The 20,452-nt window shown below is 36.3% G+C and overlaps 2 protein-coding genes and 1 long non-coding RNA gene across 6 annotated transcripts in view; 1 reads left to right on the top strand and 2 right to left on the bottom strand.

Moving 5' to 3' along the window:
* Positions 1-988, bottom strand: part of LOC149781872 (mitochondrial 2-oxoglutarate/malate carrier protein-like) — a 42,287-nt gene extending 41,299 nt beyond the window's left edge. For both annotated transcript variants that reach the window (XR_016414811.1, XM_089936062.1), the window contains exon 1: positions 840-988. Coding sequence is in view for 1 of the 2 variants with exons in the window: in XM_089936062.1 (XP_089792188.1) it covers positions 840-916 (77 nt within the window). In the remaining variant the exon portion in view is untranslated. The remainder of the gene's footprint in view (positions 1-839) is intronic.
* Positions 924-7,963, top strand: LOC149781871 (uncharacterized). 2 transcript variants are annotated; one of them, XM_089936064.1, is made up of 4 exons: positions 924-1,054; positions 1,387-1,560; positions 2,867-3,004; positions 7,649-7,963. In XM_089936064.1, the coding sequence occupies exons 3-4, from the start codon at positions 2,900-2,902 to the stop codon at positions 7,904-7,906; spliced, it is 363 nt and encodes a 120-aa protein (XP_089792190.1). In that variant the 5' UTR covers positions 924-1,054; positions 1,387-1,560; positions 2,867-2,899; the 3' UTR covers positions 7,907-7,963. The 2 variants fall into 2 exon arrangements, with proteins under 2 accessions (XP_089792190.1, XP_089792191.1); XM_089936065.1 differs by lacking the exons at positions 924-1,054; positions 1,387-1,560 and adding an exon at positions 1,567-1,965.
* A 4,257-nt stretch (positions 7,964-12,220) lies between these two features.
* On the bottom strand, positions 12,221-16,265 carry LOC149781870 (uncharacterized). Of its 2 annotated transcripts, XR_016414536.1 has the most exons (5): positions 15,556-16,265; positions 14,574-14,730; positions 13,703-13,804; positions 13,094-13,322; positions 12,221-12,717 (listed from the first exon to the last, which is right to left on the bottom strand). It is a non-coding gene; the product is annotated as an uncharacterized LOC149781870 (long non-coding RNA). The 2 variants fall into 2 exon arrangements; XR_016414537.1 differs by lacking the exon at positions 13,703-13,804 and having other exon boundaries at positions 12,223-12,717; positions 15,556-16,240.
* Between the last annotated feature and the right edge of the window lie 4,187 nt (positions 16,266-20,452).

The following is a 20,452-nucleotide window of genomic DNA, read 5'->3' as shown; positions in this document are numbered from 1 at the left end:
GATCTGTAACGGTGAGTACTATAGACCACTCTGCCACTTGGGGTCCCAGCAAACAGGTAAGGTATTACTATTATCAAAATATTTTTAATGTTAAATCTAAATCTGATGGTAAATAAGCAATTTTACCTGAACGATACGTTTCTTTTCCTCCAAAAATTCTTTAGCTATATCTGAATGTACCACTTATTTTACCTAATTTTGTTAATAAGTAGATAACAGTAAGAATGGTAATAAATTGAAAATGAAATCTTTCTTCAGTAATTGACTGTTTATGTTTCTTATTATTCGCGCTTCTTAAGACACGAGTTTTGAAGAGTACGTGACAGTTCTGAAATTCCAAAACGATAGTGGTCTCCTTGAGATTAATGCTCCGCAAACCCAATTAACTAGTATAAAAAATTTCATGAGCTACATGTAGTATTTTGTACAAATAAGTAAACAATTTTCATTTAATGCCATCATTATTTTCCCCTATTTCATATTTTTACTCTTGAAAATAAATCTGAAAGTAAATTATTTATAAAAAGGTGTTCGGCTAAATTAAGTTTCTGACTGTAAGTATGCCAAGAGTACGAGATAAAATATTACTGACATTTGATATGCTTTACTAAAATAACATCTGTTTAAAATGAAATACGAGGCATCACTATGAATGAAGCGTTTCTCAACAGGTGACTGTGCTGCCTTAGTACGTCTGAACCGATGACTCCAGGATACGTAGATGTATCTGAAGGTCATGCTTTGAAAAATAAAATAAAATAAATAGCAAAACGTTCTTCATGATTTGCATTGCTTCGATTGTATATCAGTTCACAATATTATCGTTAACTAAATCTTACCCTGCCGATCCCCCGAAAAGAAATTTAATCCATTTGGGGATCGTGGCTGCTGGTGCACTTTCCTTGGAAGCCGCCATCTTGTTTATTTTTATGACCTTCGTATGCCACGATGCGTGAACAACCGCATGTATCAGCCGCACGTCACATATCATCGTCTTCTCTATACACGTACTTCGCCGAAAGGGTGCAACAACATGAAGTGAACGTTGTATTCTGTGAGTTCCTTTTCTTTTGATTGAAATATTTGACATTAATTCCACAAATGAAAAGAGAAAAGAAGAAAGAAGAATTAATCAAATTAATGAAAAGATAAGCGACAGAAGAATAAAGAAAAACAGAGGGAGCACCAACAAAAATATATCTTTTGAAATGATCTTTCAGTTTTTGGGTTTTGTTTGAGTTTGGAATTTTCAGTGGATGGGTCGAATTGGGATATTTTGTTTTCTTTGACTTCAAGATAATTTTCCCCAAATAATATTAATGAATACACGTTTTTATGTTCTGGGGTTAGTTTTCCCCCTATTAATTCAGAATAATGTATTTCCAGCGATCGGAGAGCTAAGCAGATAAATCAACCCCTCATCCGTGACGATATTGATATCGTCCTTCGCTTTGTAGCAACACATATCTGGGGTGCTGATTAATCGGACTACCAGAGAGCCGGAACAATTTTGAAGCGCCGATAAGTCAGCAAAGTTGAGGACCCATTGGCGACAATCAGGTCAGAAATTATAAATCAGTGAATGAAATTATTAAGTTTTATGCATTTTGTAATAACCTTAAAGGCACAATAGTGCAGCTGAGGGTGAATTTTCTTGCAAAAATGTTGGGACATTTATGTATATCAACTGATTAAATACTATTTAAAAGGCATTTCTGGGGTAATATCAAGTACGTAGGGCTTCTCGTTATGAAATACGAACTCTCTGAAATCTTCGTACGTAGAACAACGAATCTATCGTCTCCATGTTGAAATCCCGCTCGGCAGTGATCGGCAGATCCCGAATGAATAACACACATAATTCCGGTGACCGAAATTTGCATAATTATTGGCCACATTGTAAACACTGAAGATGATGACGTAAAACACAACCACGTTACGAGGCCGCCCAAAATGTCAACAACGGTGAGAACGATCTTCTTCTGATCTCGTTCTTTTCTTCTTATCCTTTTCCTTTCTAATTTTAATTTTGAGAGGAAACAATGAAATGTATGTAGAACTACTTTTATAGTTATATTTCAAAGTTTTTGTGGTACGAGAATAATTTAAATCGACGTGCTCTGTACAGTATTGCAAAAACCAACAGGTACTCGCTCTATTTCTTGCCCAGTAGAAATCGTACTCCCTCACATCCCCACCACTCAATTTTATAAATGAAAAGCATCAGGGATATTTAAAAATGCTCAAAACTGAGTAATTTCATTAATCAATTTATAAATTCTAACCAGATTGTCACCAGTGGACCCCTAACACCCATCTTTCTGACGTTTCAAATAAAGCGGAAAAGAATTTCTCCAAGTTAATACTTTACATACACAAGATTTTAAATAAGGTGTTTTTTGGGGGGGGGGTTGGGTTGGTTTTTTTTTTTAAATCTGCGACTAGAATATGGAATCTAGGTTAAAAACTTGGGACCACATCATAAAAAAGTACACACACACAAACGTACAGTCACTTGTCAGCTGAAGTTTGACCACAGCTTTATTCTTTGACATGTTTATTGGGTATTGTGCACACTGAGTAAATAGACACACAGACTTTGCTTTGGTGCCTATTCGAGGAAATTAGGGGCCCTTTTTAAATTTTGGATCCCCACCCCACCCAACACTTGACCTGATCCAGCCCAAAAAAATTTCTATCAAATCACAACCTCTCATGTATTAATTTCTGATCCAAAGTTAGCACTATATTCCTGTAAGTTTAATAAGTAATCATGAATATATTAGTTGTCAAATTATGAAATACATTTACATATTAAAATTCATTAGATAGACTTAAATCAGCTTACTTTCAAGCTCAATTCTAGAGCGACCTTTAAGAGGAAGAGGGAGGATGAGGCATGGAGCAAGAAGTTGAAAAACCAGATGGGGGAGAGGAGGAAGACATGCTGCGCAGCCTAAAAACTGAGCTGACCAAGCTCTACACAAGGCAGACAAGAATGAGGGTAATTGTTTATTTATATCTTGCAAAACAAGTATTGATAGATATTGAAAAATGTTTGGTACTAAGTAAGTTGCCAAAGACTGTAATATCTATGTCAGTAGTGTTTTGCACAACTTAGAAAACGCATACTTGTATTAAAGGATTAGTTATTTTACCAAACAATGTATGTTTAAACTGCTTTACTTTTTGTTGCTACTCAACACCCCACCCCAATATGATTTGATAAAGGAAGACTATGCACAGATACCACAGAAAATACAGAGGCCACCTCATTTATATGGCCACCTTATATAATACCAAAATGGTAAAAGTATTATGGAAACAATCTCATAGAGTACCCCATTGCATGATGAAATACATATAATTGATATGAAACTAAATACAAAAGGTTTTAACATGGGTCACTTAAATGTACAAGGTAAAGTGGAAAAAATAGAACAGATTAAGTTAATGTTGTCTTCCAAGGAAAATAATATGCATGTTTTAGGACTCACTGAAACCAAATTAAATGCTAGCCACAATGATAATCTATTTCACTGTCAAGGCTACAATAAACCATTATGCAGGGACAGAGAGACAGCGGGGGGTGGGGTGGTGGTCTTGTATACATTACAAGATGTAAATGCAGAAAGGCGACCTGACTTGGGGTCACATGAAATTGAGAGTATTTGGGTGGAAATTTCTCAAAGTAATGCAGAATCATTCCTAGTTGGTTTCATTTATAGGTCACCTTCCTCCAAAGCAATTTGGAATGATAACTCTTTGAAACAAATAGAAAATGTTCATGCACAGGAGAAAGAAACATATATACTCAACAGTGTAAATAAGGACCTACTCAATACTCAAATAAGGAGTAACTGGATGGAATTTTTTGAATCATTAGGCCTAGTCCAGCTGGTAAATGAGCCCACAAGTGTAACAGAAATATCAAACACTCTTATTGATCACATTTATACCAACCTACCAAACAATGTGGCTTATGTTAATGTACCAAATGTTGGTCTTAGTGACCACTATCCTACTTTTTTGACAAGAAAGGTTAAATGCAACATAAATAGGAACAATACACACAAAACTATCACTTACAGATCTTTCCAAAATTGAAGTAAATAACAATTTCAAGATGACCTATATAAAGTTCCATTGAATATTATCCAAACTTTTGATGACAGATGTGAAGCTCTAAAAGTGTGGACTGATTTATGAATGTAGTCTCTAAGCATGCACCACTAAATGTACATTGAGTAAAGTATGAAATCCAACCTAACTGATTTACTACTGAAATTCTAGATACTATGAAGACACGAGACCAATTGAAGGCTATGGGAAACCATGCACAATATCAAGTATGGGGAAATAACATAACAAGTATGATTGAAAAGGCTAAAAAAAAAACTTATTATCAATCAATGCTTGAAAACACAAAGAGCAACACAAACTCCATTTGGAAAGACTTCAGTGAATTCATTGGGGTAACACACAAAGATCAGACAAATAAAATTCACTCACTTCTGGTAAATGACACAAAAGTCACTCATGACACTGACATTGCAAATATTTTGAGTGATTTTTTTTCACTAACATACCACTAAGTTAAAAGAACCAGTGATAGAAAACAACTATAATGAACTGAAAAATGCCTAAGGAGGGATGTTTCTCTATCCCACAGGTGTAAAAAAAACTGCTAAAAAATGTCTCAGTAAACTTGATATCAAGAAAGCTACAGGACTTGATCAGATTGGTCCACCACTCACTGAAACTTCTGCCTCAGCTATTTCAGATAGCATAACATTCATAATCAATTTAAATATTGCAACCTCATCTGTCCCCAAAATATGGAAAACTGCAAGTAATGCCTATGCACAAATCTGGTTCTAAGAATATGCTGATAACTACCAGCCAATTTCAATACAACCAAAACTTGTCAAAATTGATTGACAAACATGTCCATGACTCGTTCATGTCATATTTAACGAAACAGTTGCTGTTACACCCTATTCAAATCAGGCTTTAGACAGAAACAGTCATGTGAGACTGACTTGATCTCTCTAACTGATAAATGGCTTCAACCACTTGATCAAAGTTGAATAATAGGATCTCTATTTGTAGATTTCAGGAAAGTTTATGGGTTGGTGTACATGAAATTCTTTTAAGAAACTGAAAATCAACCAATGTGATGAAAGCACAATTAGATGGTTTACTTCAAAGTTAAGTGAGAGAACACAACATGTTTATATAAATAATGTTCTGTTGGAACCTGGAACAATTAGATATGGAGTACCACAAGGTTCAATTTTAGGTCCATTACTACTGATACTATTTATTAATGGCCTACCACTTTTTACTAAGGGACTCAATTTCATCTACAGATCTCTATGCAGATGACACAACATTGTCAGACATCCAAAACACAAAGCACAAACTATAAATTTATTTACAGGATGCCCTAAACAAACTGGACAACTGGTGCACATGCAATGGCATAGTGGTAAATAATGGAAGAACTAAAATATTACTTATCTCAACATGGCAAAAAAGAACAAATCTTGGTAGTGATAAACTGTGTCTGACATGGAAGGATACAAATTTGCAAATGGTTTGTCATGATAGACAATAACCTATCATGGACCGAACATGTCAGTAAAAAAGTTAATTCAAGTTTATGGCTTTTCAGTAGGATAAAGTACAGAAAACTATTTTATAACAGTTACATACAACCCTATTTAGACTACTGTAACATAGTGCGGAGTAATTCAAATGATAAAATCATAGCAAAGCTGGCACATCTTAAAACAAGTGAATTCAGGCTATATCAATCCAGAAGGTAAGCAAGGAAATTTTAGCTGGTAAGTTAAAATTATTACCTATACTATTAAAGACTGAATCCGGTTGAGAAAAGCCAAAGTAATGTACATGATATCCAATAATAGTGCTCCTGAATATTTACAATCACTATTCAAGTATAGGCTGTCTGGTAATACTCCACAACTGTGATCCATGTCTACCAAACAGTATAAAATTCCCAAACCAAATAAGGAATTATTCAAAAAATGTTTCCAGTACTCTGGAACTTTGCTCTGGAATAGTATTCCAGTTGACTTTAGAAATGCCAACTCTATTTCCTTCTTCCAAACCAATATATACAGCAGCTTCAGAGATACACTTAAAATAGACAAATTCATTTCTATGAGGGCCTAAAGGTAGATTAGCTAAAATCATTTCATATATAGGTATTAGTGATCTACGCTAGTGGCATACAAACATTCAATACTATTAAGGTCAACTTGCTCTTTTTCCAATTTAATTAATAAACCAACTTAAGTAATACATTTATTAGTTGTATTTTTTTTAAATACAAAATGGGAATAAAAAGTCTATGCAATCTTACTTTGGAGTTCAGCAATTAGACCTGACTAGATTGCAGTTTTTTTTATAATATTAGACAGGTACAGAATTCATATAGCCATTTAAGTCTTGTGAAATAAATACTACACTTTTATTCTTCTGTTTTAAATATGATGCATGCCTTAATGTGTATTTTTAAAGCCCCAAAATATGTTAAGATAATACTATATATGCAATATCATGATAAACATAAGGACTTAATAATTCTAAATTGTTTTATTTATCCAGAATTAAGACTGACATGAAGGCTTGCAAGAAACTTTTTCTTCTTCTTCATATCTGATCTAACATTTTTGGGTAAGAATTTTAATTGCCCAGTCTGCTTGGCATTCAATGTTTCCACCTTTGAACTGGTGATTACTGCAAATGATTTCTGTATAACAAATTTACTCAATTCAATGGCAATTTTGAAATTTCTTTAATTCTTTCAATAACTTTTATATATTCCTTAACTTAAGCATGTTATTGCCAAAGCTTAAAATTTTTATGTACAAAATGTATATCACAAAAGGTATGAATAACTTGACAGGTATGTTGGCTACATTACAGAAAACCTCCTTCTGTATGCAGGATATGTGTAGCACATGCCTATGAATGTTCAACTTGCACTTTGTACCATTAAAATCAAAATACTACATCAATTTTTTACAAACAGAATTAAAACTTTGATAGTTACTCTTACAATACAACATTTACAATGAATTCCATTTCCAAGGTGGACTCTAAAAGATTGATAATTGATGTATATACATGATTGTTGTAAATGTTATTTCTTTGCAACCACTGTGAAAGAATTTTAAAATTGTAAGCCGTCCAAAAACAGACATGCATACATATGCAAATGATAAGGACTTTGTTTTAATTTACAATTGATACTCATTGAGTAGATTCTTTTCATTACCTGATTTCAATGTGGGTACTTCACTATACTAAACAAATCTAAGCTGCAATCAGCCATTCCTATTTGATCCCAGTGTAGGAGTCTCTGACTTCTAAAAATGCTCCCCAAAAACTTTGAGCTGTCCATCTTATCATAAACTATCAGTTCTAGTTGCGATGGAATTCGCAGTGTTCATGTCAAAATAAAAACCATGTGCAGTTTTGATCCACGTGTATTTCACAGTGGAATTTGCTGATCAAAGATGAATAACATTTGAATAAGCGCATGCTCCTATTATTTCTTAAAATATATTTTTTTACATTTTAGAAATAGCATATTACAGTTGGAATAATTTTTCAGATTTTTCAAGATCTAATCCTTGATGAGGCTGTATATGCCTTGTCCAGGATGTACAGACGAAATGTTCTTGTCCTCAATGATAAAGTTGACTTGATGAGTGCCAACAGTCATGCTACCTATAGGCAGTTCATACTACGGCAACATGGAAGGTTGGAGTCTGGACAAAGACATGTAATTCTCTCTTGCTGTTTTTGGCAGATACATGACAAATATCCCGATGGACAATACACTGGCTTCATCCCCTCTAGGCTTGCATGAACTTAAACACTTTCTTGCATGTATGAGTTTGTATATAAATGAATACAATTGATTTTATTCATTGTTTTCTTATAAATGCACATACTATTGCATCAAACAATAATGCTTTCAGATTTTTTTTAAATACCAGTTTATTTCTGCCTATAAACAATGTGGGCACGAAGATCATAAATAATCATTATAAAAAGTTTTCAGCAACTGCAGATACAATATTAGACATTATTTTATTTTCAACTACTGCTATTTCAGGATATTATATAAAGTGTAACCTGCCTTAGCAGACACCTCCATATATCAGACACTGTTTCATATTTTACATAACTAAAATAGAGAGATCTCCTTTGCCACACCAAAACTATAGTTGATGGTGGTTCTTGAGGTGCCAGGTTTCTACAAATTCTCCTGGGATCATCTTCCTTTAGTTCTCTTCTCCTCTGCATACCCTGCTTTCCCTCAAGTTGACAGATGAGTGCTTTTTATATAAGCTCCCTGATGCGGGGATGTTTTCTTTTCCTTGCGAGGGTAGACGGACCATCTGCTGCTTTTTTTTGTTGTAACATCGATGCCTGTTTTAAAGAAAATATTTTTTTCTTAACATTTGTGACAAGCATCCCCATGCTAACCCATATTAACTTTTTACCTAATATTAGAGCCTCATGATTAGTTCCCAAGATGTTGTTTTTGCTCTCATTTGTTCTATCCACAAAATACTATGAGACAGGATACATGTTTGCCCATTCCTTCAGAAAGCAATACGTTTTCATGAACAGGCATTAGCTAGTAATAATCTTGATGACAGCGTCTACCCCAAACATCCTGAGGATATTCCATAAACCCCATATATCCTTAATAAAGTGTGTCAGTCCCCTGGGAAAGTGCTATACATATCACTGGATCTAATTATTAGACTTGCATTGCTCAAATCAAAATAAATATCCACTAGAATGATAACAATACTAATTACAAGATCTGTATACATGAAAATATTAAGATTCCTTACCACAGATATAAATGCATGCTGATTGTTGCAAAATGATTTGTATCTAATACAAAGTTTTCATGACTTGTACATGTGAATAATATTCCATTCGTCTGATCTCCAGGTAGGGATCATAATGTACAATCAATATATAAAATTATTTCTAATTTCCTTTAGTGAAACAAGCTTACACTATCTCCCCTTCTTTTATTCTCATTACACCTCAGCCACTATGTATATTGACAGACAGCTGCCGACACCGGGGATACAAGAGGAATGTATGAGGGTATCAAAAAGGTGATAGGCCCCCCACCAGCTACAAGACCGCCCCCCTCAAGTCCAAGACGGGCGAAGTCATCACAGACCAGGGGAAACAACTGCAGCGAGGGGTTGAGCACTATCTCGAGCTATATGCAGCCCAAAACAATGTCACTGGAACTGCCCTGGACGCCATTCCAGACCTGCCTGTCGTGGAGGAGCTAAACACACAGCCCACCCTGGAGGAGCTCGGAAAAGCCATCGATTGCCTTGCCTGTGAGAAGGCTCCTGGAAGCGACGGCATTCCGCCTGAAGTCCACAAGAGCGGAAAACCAGCACTGCTCCAGCCCCTACACATACTCCTCTGCCTTTGCTGGGAACAGGGATACATCCCACAGGACATGCGTGATGCCAACATTGTCACTTTGTACAAAAACAAAGGAGACCGTAGCGACTGCAACAACTATCGGGGCATCTCCCTCCTCAGCATCGTCGGAAAGGCTTTCGCCCGTGTTGCCTTGGCGCGCTTGCAGATCCTAGCCTCCCGCGTCTACCCAGAGTCACAGTGTGGATTTCGATCTTCTCACTACATCAGCTGCAGGAGAAGTGTCGCGAGCAGCAGATGCCCCTCTACATTGCCTTCATAGACCTGACGAAGGCGTTTGACCTGGTTAGTCGGAGTGGACTCTTCAGACTCCTGCAGAAGATCGGCTGCCCCCACGTCTGCTTGCTGTCACCATGTCGTTCCACAATAACATGCACAGCACAGTGTGCTTCAATGGCGCAACATCTGAAGCATTCCCATTCATCATCGGGGTCAAACAAGGCTGTGTCCTTGCGCCGTCGCTCTTTGGCATCTTCTTCTCTATGCTTCTCCAGTACGCATTCAAGGACTGCAGCGAGGGAGTGTACATCCATACCAGGGCTGACGGCAAGCTGTTCAACATCGCCCGTCTCCGTGCTAAGACTAAAGTCATAGAGGTACTCATCGGTGAATTACTCTTCGCCGACGATGCAGCCTTGACATCACACAGATAGACTTCAGCAGCTGGTATGCCGCCTCTCCTATGCTTGTAAGAAATTTGGACTGACCATCAATTTGAAGAAAACGAACGTCATGGCGCAGGACGCAGACACCCCTCCCTTTGTCACCATCGATGGGTACAACTTGGAAGTTGTCAAGAACTTTACATACCTCGGGTCTAACATCTCCAGCTCACTCTCCATTGATTCTGAGGTGAACGCCAGACTTAACCAGAGAGTCTGGAACTACCCCAGCCTCACAGAGAAGACCACAATGCGTGTCTACCAAGCCTGCGTGCTCAGCTCACTTCTCTACAGCAGCGAAACATGGACCACCTATGCAAGACACGAGAGGAAACTCAACAACTTCCACCTGAGATGTCTGCAGCGCATTCTGCACATCCAGTGGCAGGACAAAGTACCCAACACAGAGGTTCTAGAACGCGCCAACATGAACAGCATGTTCTCCATTCTCAGCGAGAGGCGCCTTCGCTGGCTTGGCCATGTCAAGAGAATGGACCCAGGCCGCATTCCCAAGGACCTGTTATATGGGGAGTTAGCAGAAGGTGCACGACCAACTGGACGACCACATCTGCGCTACAAACATGTTTGCAAGAAGGATATGAAGACGGCAAACATCAATGTGAACGACTGGGAGAGCTATGTAAACAACCGTTCCAGCTGGCGTCTAGCTGTCAGGCAGGGAGTTCAAAACGCAGAGGAAGGGAGAAAAATAAAACAAGCTGAAAAGACAGTTAGAAAGAATGATAATCAAAAGCTTACTTTGGAGCTACACCATCGTCTCCCATAGACGGAAGGATGCCAAGAAACACTCTTATCAGTTTGGATAGGACTCCACCCGAAAAAATACATCGTGAAGTCGGCAGTGTACCAGCTAATGGTAGATGAAACCTAGCCTATAGGAGTTTATTGTTGCCAAAGCTTGGATTATCACTGTTAGTGGGTATACCAAAAAAGATATATTTTGAATTAATGAAAGTATGTTGAGTGTGTGTGTGATTTAGATTTTTAACGTAGCTTTATTAATTTTCCAGTCATATCGCTACGATGTCTGCAGATGTGACAGTTTAAAGTTATGTCTAGCACTGGGGCATCATGCCGCAGACATGTAGCATGATGTCCCACCCAGTCACATTATCCTGACACCAGGCAGACCAGTCCTAACATTAACCTCTTAATGCTGAGCGCATAGCGAGGCAGCTGTTAGTACCATTTTAGAAGTCTTTGATATGACTCGGCTGGGAGTCGAACCCACGACCTCCCACATGCATCCGGGGTGAACGCTTTAACCAAAAGGCCACTGGAGTGGTCGAAAGTATGTTGAGACATATATATATATATATATATATATATATATATATATATATATATATATATACTGGTACAGCTGCCATTTATCACCTACATGATGACATCTTGCTTGATTCTTACGATGATATATATATCCCAAAGTCAAGTGATATCTTTTATTGATACACTGATAATTATTACGTTACATTCTTGGTAGACAGTCGCTCTACAAAAATTAATTGGAACGTGCTACATAATTTAGCTATTATTCCAGTAGCAGTCACAGCAGCAGAAAGGTAGTTGTTTTATAATAAAACTATTTTGATACAGAATGTTAAATGAAATTCGGGATAAATATATAATTTTTCGTATATTAGACACTAAAATAAATGACCTTTCACAAATATTGTCATCAATTTATGCACCAACTGAAGATTATTCACAGTTTATTTTCAGAATTTATTTGCAAACATTGGTAAATTTGATAATTCCACAAGAATTAAAAGGTGGGGACTTGGATAGGATATGTTAAACACTGTATCTTTGAAGCAAATGATCTATGTAAATCAGATGAATATGAAAATGTATACACCTTATATCTTTTTTTTAAAATTTATTATTATATATATTTATTATATGGGAAACTCTCAAAATATTGGTACGTGGAAAGTTAATATCTTATTTATGTTTCAAGAAGAAAAATAGACCAACGGTAAAGGATATAGAAGAAGAACTTCAAAGTCTGTGTGACAGTGATACTTGATAGAATCACTATCTTAGAAAAAAGACTGAATGGTGTTAGAAAAGTTCAAATCAAAAGTTATCAAATAAAAATAAATATCCACTGGAATGATAACAATACTAATTACAAGATCTGTATGCATGAAAATATTAAGATTCCTTACCACAAATATAAATGTGTGCCGATTGTTGCAAAATGACATGTATCTAATACAAAGTTTTCATGACTTGTACATGTGAATAATACTCCATTCGTCTGATCTCCAGGCAGGGATCATAATGCACAATCAATATATAAAATTATTTCTAATGTCCTGTAGTGAAACAAGCTTACACTATCTCCCCTTCTTTTATTCTCATTACACCTCAGCCACTATGTATATTGTGATCCAAAGCAGCTAGCTCATTCCTAATCCTGTACACAGGAGGGATGTATGAAAATCTCTTGGCACTGTACATCATGATCTGCTGATGAAAAACTTCAAGCTCAGCAGTGCTCCTGCAATTATCAAAAACATGTATCTTATAACATGTGTTATTTGTAATCTGCTAACAGATAATATTATTAAATAATCATTACTGTTGGTAATTTTTGCATACATAAAATCTTTACTAAAGTGTTTATTGATAGAGTGTCATGGAATTGTTTATACCTGATGTGCATGTATTATACCTAAAATTACCAAAGACTTGAGAAGGAGAGTCACTATACATGTACCATGTGCACACATCTTATGAATTCTAACTTATTCAGATCTTCAAATGGTAAATATATACAGTAATTTATTATTTAGTTGAGAATACAAATATTTAAAGTGGTCTTCACATTTTTCTTTTAAATACCATGCAATTGTTGCAGTCCTGAAATGGCATACCTGAAATTTAAGTAATACTCCACTGTTTAGGAACCTTTGGTCCAAGAGCACCCGTGCCAAGGTTTTCAGCACTTTGGCTTTCTTCTTGGGATCATCTTCATCAAGCCAAGGCTTTGTCAGCTCTTCATTCTCCAGGTAAGGTTCATGAAGACATTTATTAATGCCTTGGCCATGTGAGAGGATCTACTCGTGTATTGGTGATGAGATTTAGGACACTCCTCAAGATACTCTGAAAGAATGCCACAATCAATACGTTTAGCACCTAAAGCTGGTCTCTTTTGTCATGGTGACCCCATATTGATAAGACAACTTGATTTATATCATAAAGTGAAAGCTACATTGTAGAACTGGCTAATAGTTAATCTAGCAGGATTCAAATTTTCCTCAGATCATTGTTCCTTCAATATTCCACATTACTATGACATTTCAAATAAATTACTTTTAATAACCTACATACCTAGAAGATTTGGTGATGAATATATATGGATAAAAAATACATTATAAGAAATCAGAAGATAAGGATTATGCACTGTAATTTTGATTTCATACAAAAGTATACAATAGCAAGTGTTTACATATATGTTTCAAATAAAAGGACTGAAAACTCACAAAAAATTGTCCATAGCTACTAGCAGTCTTGCATGAAGACCAAAACTGGTTCATGTCTTGGGACCATTGTAATAAAGCCATATTATCCATGTGTTTGGCAACCTTGAAAAGTAGGTAGATAAAATAAAGTTAAAAATGCATGAAGAGCAATCATCAAAACAGTAACAGCTTTTCAATTCCAAAAGTTTTATAACAGTAAAGAGTGAAAACCAACAAGTCATTTAATTCCCAAGAATAAAAAATGAAATTTTAAAAGAACTTACAGTATTGTAAATTAAATCCTAAATAAGTTAAATCACCAGTCCTAATGAATAAAGTTCTAATGAACTGCCAGTGGTTTCCAAAAACAAACTTTAGTTATCTCAGTATTTTGTTTTTTAAATTAAATATGTCTTATGTGCATTCATCATGAGCTAAGTGGATAGATGGGAAGAGGGTGTTAGCAAGAACTGCACGTGGGACATAGATACATGTATAAATTGGAAACGGCATAAAGAAAGCATATGAGGAATGTAGACACAATTTCAATATACAATCACTGGTCCTCTAAGTATTGAGTGGGGGAAAAAACCCAGCATACCGGAACTTTTTTGCATAACCAAAACAATGACAGTTCAAATTATGCCTTTTTCTATGCATGAAGTGGCACAGTTGAAATACCCAACCCCACTTCTGAGAAAGCGAAATTCAAGGTTTTTTTTCGAACTCAAACTAAGAAAAGCATGAAGTGGGAACTCAACCTGCTGGCAGTTATAATGATGTCCTTTATCAGCATTGCATTTGTTACATCATTGTTTTCAGCAGAATGACAATTGTAAGACAACCCACACCCAAGCACACAAAAAATCTATAAGAAATTTGTCATTTTTACCTTCCTGATTCAATAGCAAATACTTCAGATACTGAAGGTGTCTTCATTCTCTCAGTATGTTGCAAAAGCACTTGGCCAGGTGTTGATGTGAAGCATGAAAATGTACTGGCCATCGGTTCTGTATGCTTGGGTTCATCTTTTGCTATATTCTTTGTAACTTAAAATATGAATTAAATATTCATTTGTATTATAAGTTATGCTTTAAATCTGTTTCTTTGTGCACTGTGTTAAACACATAGAACTGAAATACTTCATTTAAGCAAGAATACATAATAATAGATCTAAAAAAAATTTACATCAAAAAAACTAACTTGACTGCAGCTCAAAACTTTAACTGATAACAATCTGCCAGCCATATATTCTGGTAGCACTACAACATCCTTTCCTATTATGACTAGAGATCCTTTTGTAACTGTAGTCAAAACAGTGCTTTATAATAAATTTACTAGTAGTTGAAAGATGTACAATAAAATCTTATTATTTGTTCCATCACGTTTACATGATAAGGTTATTAAACTTTTATGCAAGTAATGTGCATGTCACATTAACCTAAGGTGTGTGTGTGTTAGAGATGGGGGTGGGGACAGATATGATATAAATAATGATAACGCTTGTAAATGTATCTAAGTTCCCTCGCCGAATTTAAAAAAAAAAAAAACCTGTCTCACGAAGATAATTGACAGGTGTACAAAATGACCTTTATGAGCAAGCTGTTATAACAAATAAATAATATATTCCACCCCAACATACAATACACACAATCCAGTAACCGAGTGAAATATTGATCAGCCGATCACATCTATTTTGGGCATATCACAAAGCAAGTCCTTGTGCAAACATTGTATTAATAAAAAAGTGTGCTTTCAAACATACAGTAGGAACAAGATATTGAAAAATGGAGAACACTTATACATAGACATCACAGTCACTTGATTTTGGGGAAACTAATGTGTATCACCATATAACACAGACATTGGCTTACCTGTCCAACAACAACTTCGCCATTTCAGTGCCTGATGCCAGTCCTAACTCTTACATCAATGCTCTCCATCGAACAAACTGGTCCCCAAGACGAATCCTTGATAAGTCCCGTTCGGTTTCTCAGACAGTGTTTCGACGTTTCTTCTCGGAAAGCGACAAGCGCGGGCGACCTTTACGTTTTTGACTCTCACGTGTGTCCGCCATTTTTGTTTATAGTAGATATTTAAATTACAACCACGTGACTCACAACCCGCCCACTGGACGAAGATGACGTATACGTTTTCGTGGTCACGTGAGGCTTCCGTAACATTTCGTGACCTACAAGTTTCAATTAAAGCGGGCCCCAACAAAAATTCATTTTTTTCTCGTTTATTTATCAATTGCCCAATTTAATCTTCTCAAACTCTAGGTTATTTTGAATTATTTCAGCTTATAAGTCGACACATTTCACTAGTTACATGATCTGTAACATTCACAAAATTACAAACACTCCGCACTATTGTGCCTTTAAAGCTTTTTTTTTTTAAAAAAAATTAAATCGGAAAAGGATATACTGTACACCTATATTCTGTCCCGAAACCAGTCTGGAGGAGGAATATTGAAACGTCAGTTCACCGCTGCGAAGAATCATTGTGGAGATCTAAACTTGAAATGAGACCTGAACTTTTACAGTAAGCAAGTGCCCATACTAATCTTCAACCACTCGCTGTATGGAAGCTTGGTAAATGTTTTCCTAATAAAACTTGGACTTATGCTAACATTGCCTATTTAACTATGTGTTCGATTTCAACTAAGAATGAATATAACTGTAAACTCTGCAAGAGATTGACTACAGACAGAGCCAAGCATATGTTACTATACTGCCAAGCCCTAAACGACGAACGTAATACTATGTTTGAAAAAATAAAAGGTGCAATATACATTCTAGATTCACACTGGCCTTTATGTCAGCAGCAGGAGGGAGGGTGAACAGACCAATGGTAGAAAAACGTCCAAATGTCGAAAATTAGCCTGCCTACAAATGATCGAAAAATAAAAAGCGTCGACAAAATTTAAAAAAGCGTCGACACTTTACTGAGAGATTCTCTATGAAATATTTCTAATTGTCGTTGGTGATTTTTTTCTAGTTTATTATGCACGCGCTTTACGCAATTACGTCTTAACTGAGGTCGCGCCCTCTCTGCTGCTATTAATTTAAAAAATTATTGTTATAATAAAATGGTTCATCCAGAATCTCACACAGCTAGATTAGCCCGAGAACGATTACAAGCAATTAAGAAATTTCTTCCTGTTAGAGACTCATTTAGAGAAAACTTACGAGCGCAGCAACAATCACAAGTTGAGTACGAGGAAGACACTAAAAAGTTATTTAAACCCGTCACTGCAGCTACTGAGAAAGTTACAACTGTCATCAAAGAAGATCTTCTTCCAGTATCAAAACAAACTGCAGAACAAACTGAAAAAATAGCAAGAAGAACTAAACAGACAAAGAAGATTTTACGAGATCTTACAACTGATATAGCTGCGGCTCAACCTTCACCCGTCGATGAAGAAATACTTGAAAGTATTGATAAAATTCATACTGAAGTCACCGACGTGAAAAAAAAAAAAAAAAAAAACTTGCATCTAAACCTAAAACAATAAGAGAAAACGTAGAACTGATTACAAAATTTAAGGAAGGGTTTGTCGAAGATATTAGGAATACTAAAAGTGAGGAACTACCTGAAAAAATATTAATTAGTATATTTAATAAATCTAGTATTTTAAAACCCGGTCATGAAAAAGTAAGTGATGATAATCTTATTAAATGGATATATCGCGTATATAGAAACAAAAAACGAGCTAGATATGATGATTCAGAATACAGAAATCTTGATAAAGAAGTAAAAAGACTTTATAGAGAGAAAATAAAACAACTAGAACAACAACAACTCTCCCAGCAAGAGCCTTCATATCAGCTTCCTCAACCTCTGCAACAAATAGAACAACAACAGTCTTCTTCACCGCAGAAAGAGATGATGTTGAAACCATCTAGAGAGAAAAGGAAACAGATGGCAAAAGAAATGAAGCAAAAAGTAGAAGAAGAATGGAAACAAAGAGAAGAAATATTTAGAGATATAGAAACTAAACAACGGGAGAAATTACGTTCACTGGGTAAAGAAAGAGATCCTGGCGATGATTCTTTTGACGCTGCTGGAAGTGGTCTTTCTTCCCTGAATACAGTGGGAAGTGGTTTTAAAACCTGTCCTGATAGTATTCACAATGATGTATCACGGTTAGAAGTTCTCATGGGGGAAAACGTGCCGGAAATAACTCACCAGAAATAACCAATGAAGCAACTGATATTTGTCAACGATTATTTCGCGGCGGCATCATGGATATCGTGTTTACCGGGAACTTATTGATGAGCTCGATGATGATTAGTCACCGCGATTAGATAAATGATAAATAAGATAAGATGATCATACATAATAATTATCGTAGACCTGTACCGGTCAGAGTAGTAAACTCACGACTACCAGTCTACGGAGCAATTTACGGAGATGGACTTGGTGATGTTATTCAGTGATTATTTAGAAGATTAACCCCAAAAGTAGCACCTGTTGCAAAACAATTATCGATGAAAGCTATCGATGTTGTTCGTGAAAAAGCTCCTGATGCAATTATCAGTGTTGCTGGTAAGGCGTTTTTGGCGATCAAAGATAGACTAGCACGATTAATACGACGAAAACGACAACCAGTAAAATTACCAAGTACTGAAGTGATGCCCGCAGATGTCAGTAAAATAATAAATCAAGCTGCAAATCAAAAACTGGCAGAACTAGCAGATCAGGGACCCGGTGAATTGGGAAATAACATCTCAAGTTTAATATCCGGAAGTGGAACTTCCCGAAGTGGAATTTCCCGAACGCGGTAATCAACGTGTTAGACGAAAATAATTACAATAAAATGTTCAAGCGCATGTCCGACACAGCATTTGACATGGAAGCACCTGTCCTTAAAGATGAGTCTGTACGCGATTATCAGTTTTATTCTTATGACGCACGATTACCAGATCAACGTGGAAGAATTGAACTACAAGTTCATGACACAAGTAGATACTTTTTACCGCTGTGGCTTTTATTGAGGTAGAAGGTACAATTGTAAAAACGGATGATACTAATTACGGAGATGCAGTAAAAGTTGGTTTTATCAACAATGGTATTATTGCACTGTTTGATTGCGCCACATATATGATTGATGGAAAAAATATTGAATCGATTCAGAAAGATGTTGACGTTGCTACAACAATAATAGGATTGGCAAGATATTCTGATGATTATACAAGATCAGCAGGTCCCACGATGATGTTTGTAAAAGATAATACTGGTCACCCTGAAAGCGATCCGTATAATATAAGACGACCAAGAAATTTTGCCGGAAACGCCGATTCTGATGTGACGCCAGTAGTTCATGGTGCTAACCCAAATTTCAACTTGGGATTTGCAACGCGTAAAAATATGTTGCTAGGAACCAATAGAAGTTTTTCATGTACAACTCCATGTACAATTCCACTATCGCATATTTTTGGATTTTGTAGGAATGTTAGAAAAATTATTTTTGGAGCTAGACACACGGTTGTTTTTGTAAGAAAAGGTGATGAAAACGATGCTCCGTGGAGACCTGCTGGTGATGCTGGTAAAGTAGTACTAACAAAATTTTCCTTGTGGATGCCGGTAATGACTCCAACGATCGCAGAACAGCGATTACTTTCTTTCATGGACACAGGTGGTAAATCCCTGTTGTCATGGTTAACAACAAGCATGGATAGTATACAAAGTAACACTAACGGTCAGTTTACATGGCATATAGCATCACAACAAGGTGTTTCTGCACCACGGCATATTTTTATTGCGTTTCAGAACTATGATCGTTTAAATAATCAAGAACATACTCATATGATATTTGACAAACTAGGTATCACATATATTTCTTTACGGATAAATGGACAACAAGAACCAACAGAGAATATACAACTTAATTATGAACAAAATCATATAGGACGTGTATATCATCGTTTGATGTCATTCATGGGACGTGATCAAAATGTTGATACCGGTTTGCAAATATCACAAAATGATTTCAGAACTTTGTATCCTATCTATTATTTTTCGCTGGAGCATCTTGATCTATCAAAACAATCTGTCGTTGATATACATCTTAAAGCAACATTAAATACAGGTGGTGTTAATTATAGAGTAATCGCGGTCATACTCAGTGATAAAACCATGTTACTTGAAGGTGGTAGCGGTCGAATGAGAGTCATTGATGCACCAGTGGAAAATCTTTAATCATTATTTGGAGCGTGGTAAGTATTTATCATAAAATGTCATGTTAATGTTGCTCTGACTCCTGGTCAGGTAAAAAAATTACAATCAAAAAACGCCAACAAATGCGGAACAAAAATATCCCTAAAGCGAGATCAGATTTCTAGTGGCGGTCCAAACAAACTATCACTAACCAAGAATCAAATTAAACATCTCAATAAAGCCCTAGAATCAAAAACCGGAGTTCAATTTCATCTTTCTCCGAGCGCCATCAAGGGCATGGTTAAAACAGGTGGTATTTTCCCACTTCTCGCGGCCATTCCGGCATTAATAGCTGCTGCTGCTCCAGCCGTAGCAAAAGCAGCCGCGTTAGGTGCTGTTGGAACAGCTGCTGGAATGGCGCTGAAAAAGCAAGAGGAAAGGGATACAAAAAAAAGGGCGCGGCCTAAGATTGCCAGGATCTCGTTGGGGAAGAGGTCTGAGGCTTCCAGGAACACGTTAGACGTGCCAGCATCAAATTTTGATTTACTTAATACTGCTAAACAACTAAAAATATCTCTCTTTAGAGGTGTTTTTATGCGAGATCAATTA

The sequence above is a fragment of the Sinohyriopsis cumingii genome, chromosome 15 (genome assembly GCF_028554795.1).
Source record: "Sinohyriopsis cumingii isolate HCF-2022 chromosome 15, ASM2855479v2, whole genome shotgun sequence".
NCBI classification, from domain to species: domain Eukaryota; kingdom Metazoa; phylum Mollusca; class Bivalvia; order Unionida; family Unionidae; genus Sinohyriopsis; species Sinohyriopsis cumingii.
Note: the sequence above shows the minus strand (reverse complement) of the source record. Positions and strands in the feature narration are given on the sequence as shown.

What these genes read in the sequence shown, in the direction of transcription:
- LOC149781871 (XM_089936064.1), top strand. Translation starts at nt 2,900, where the DNA reads ATGGAGCAAGAAGTTGAAAAACCAGATGGGGGAGAGGAGGAAGACATG. An exon ending in CAAGGCAGACAAGAATGAGG is followed by an intron (nt 3,005 to 7,648) that starts GTAATTGTTTAT and finishes ATAATTTTTCAG; the next exon opens with ATTTTTCAAGATCTAATCCT.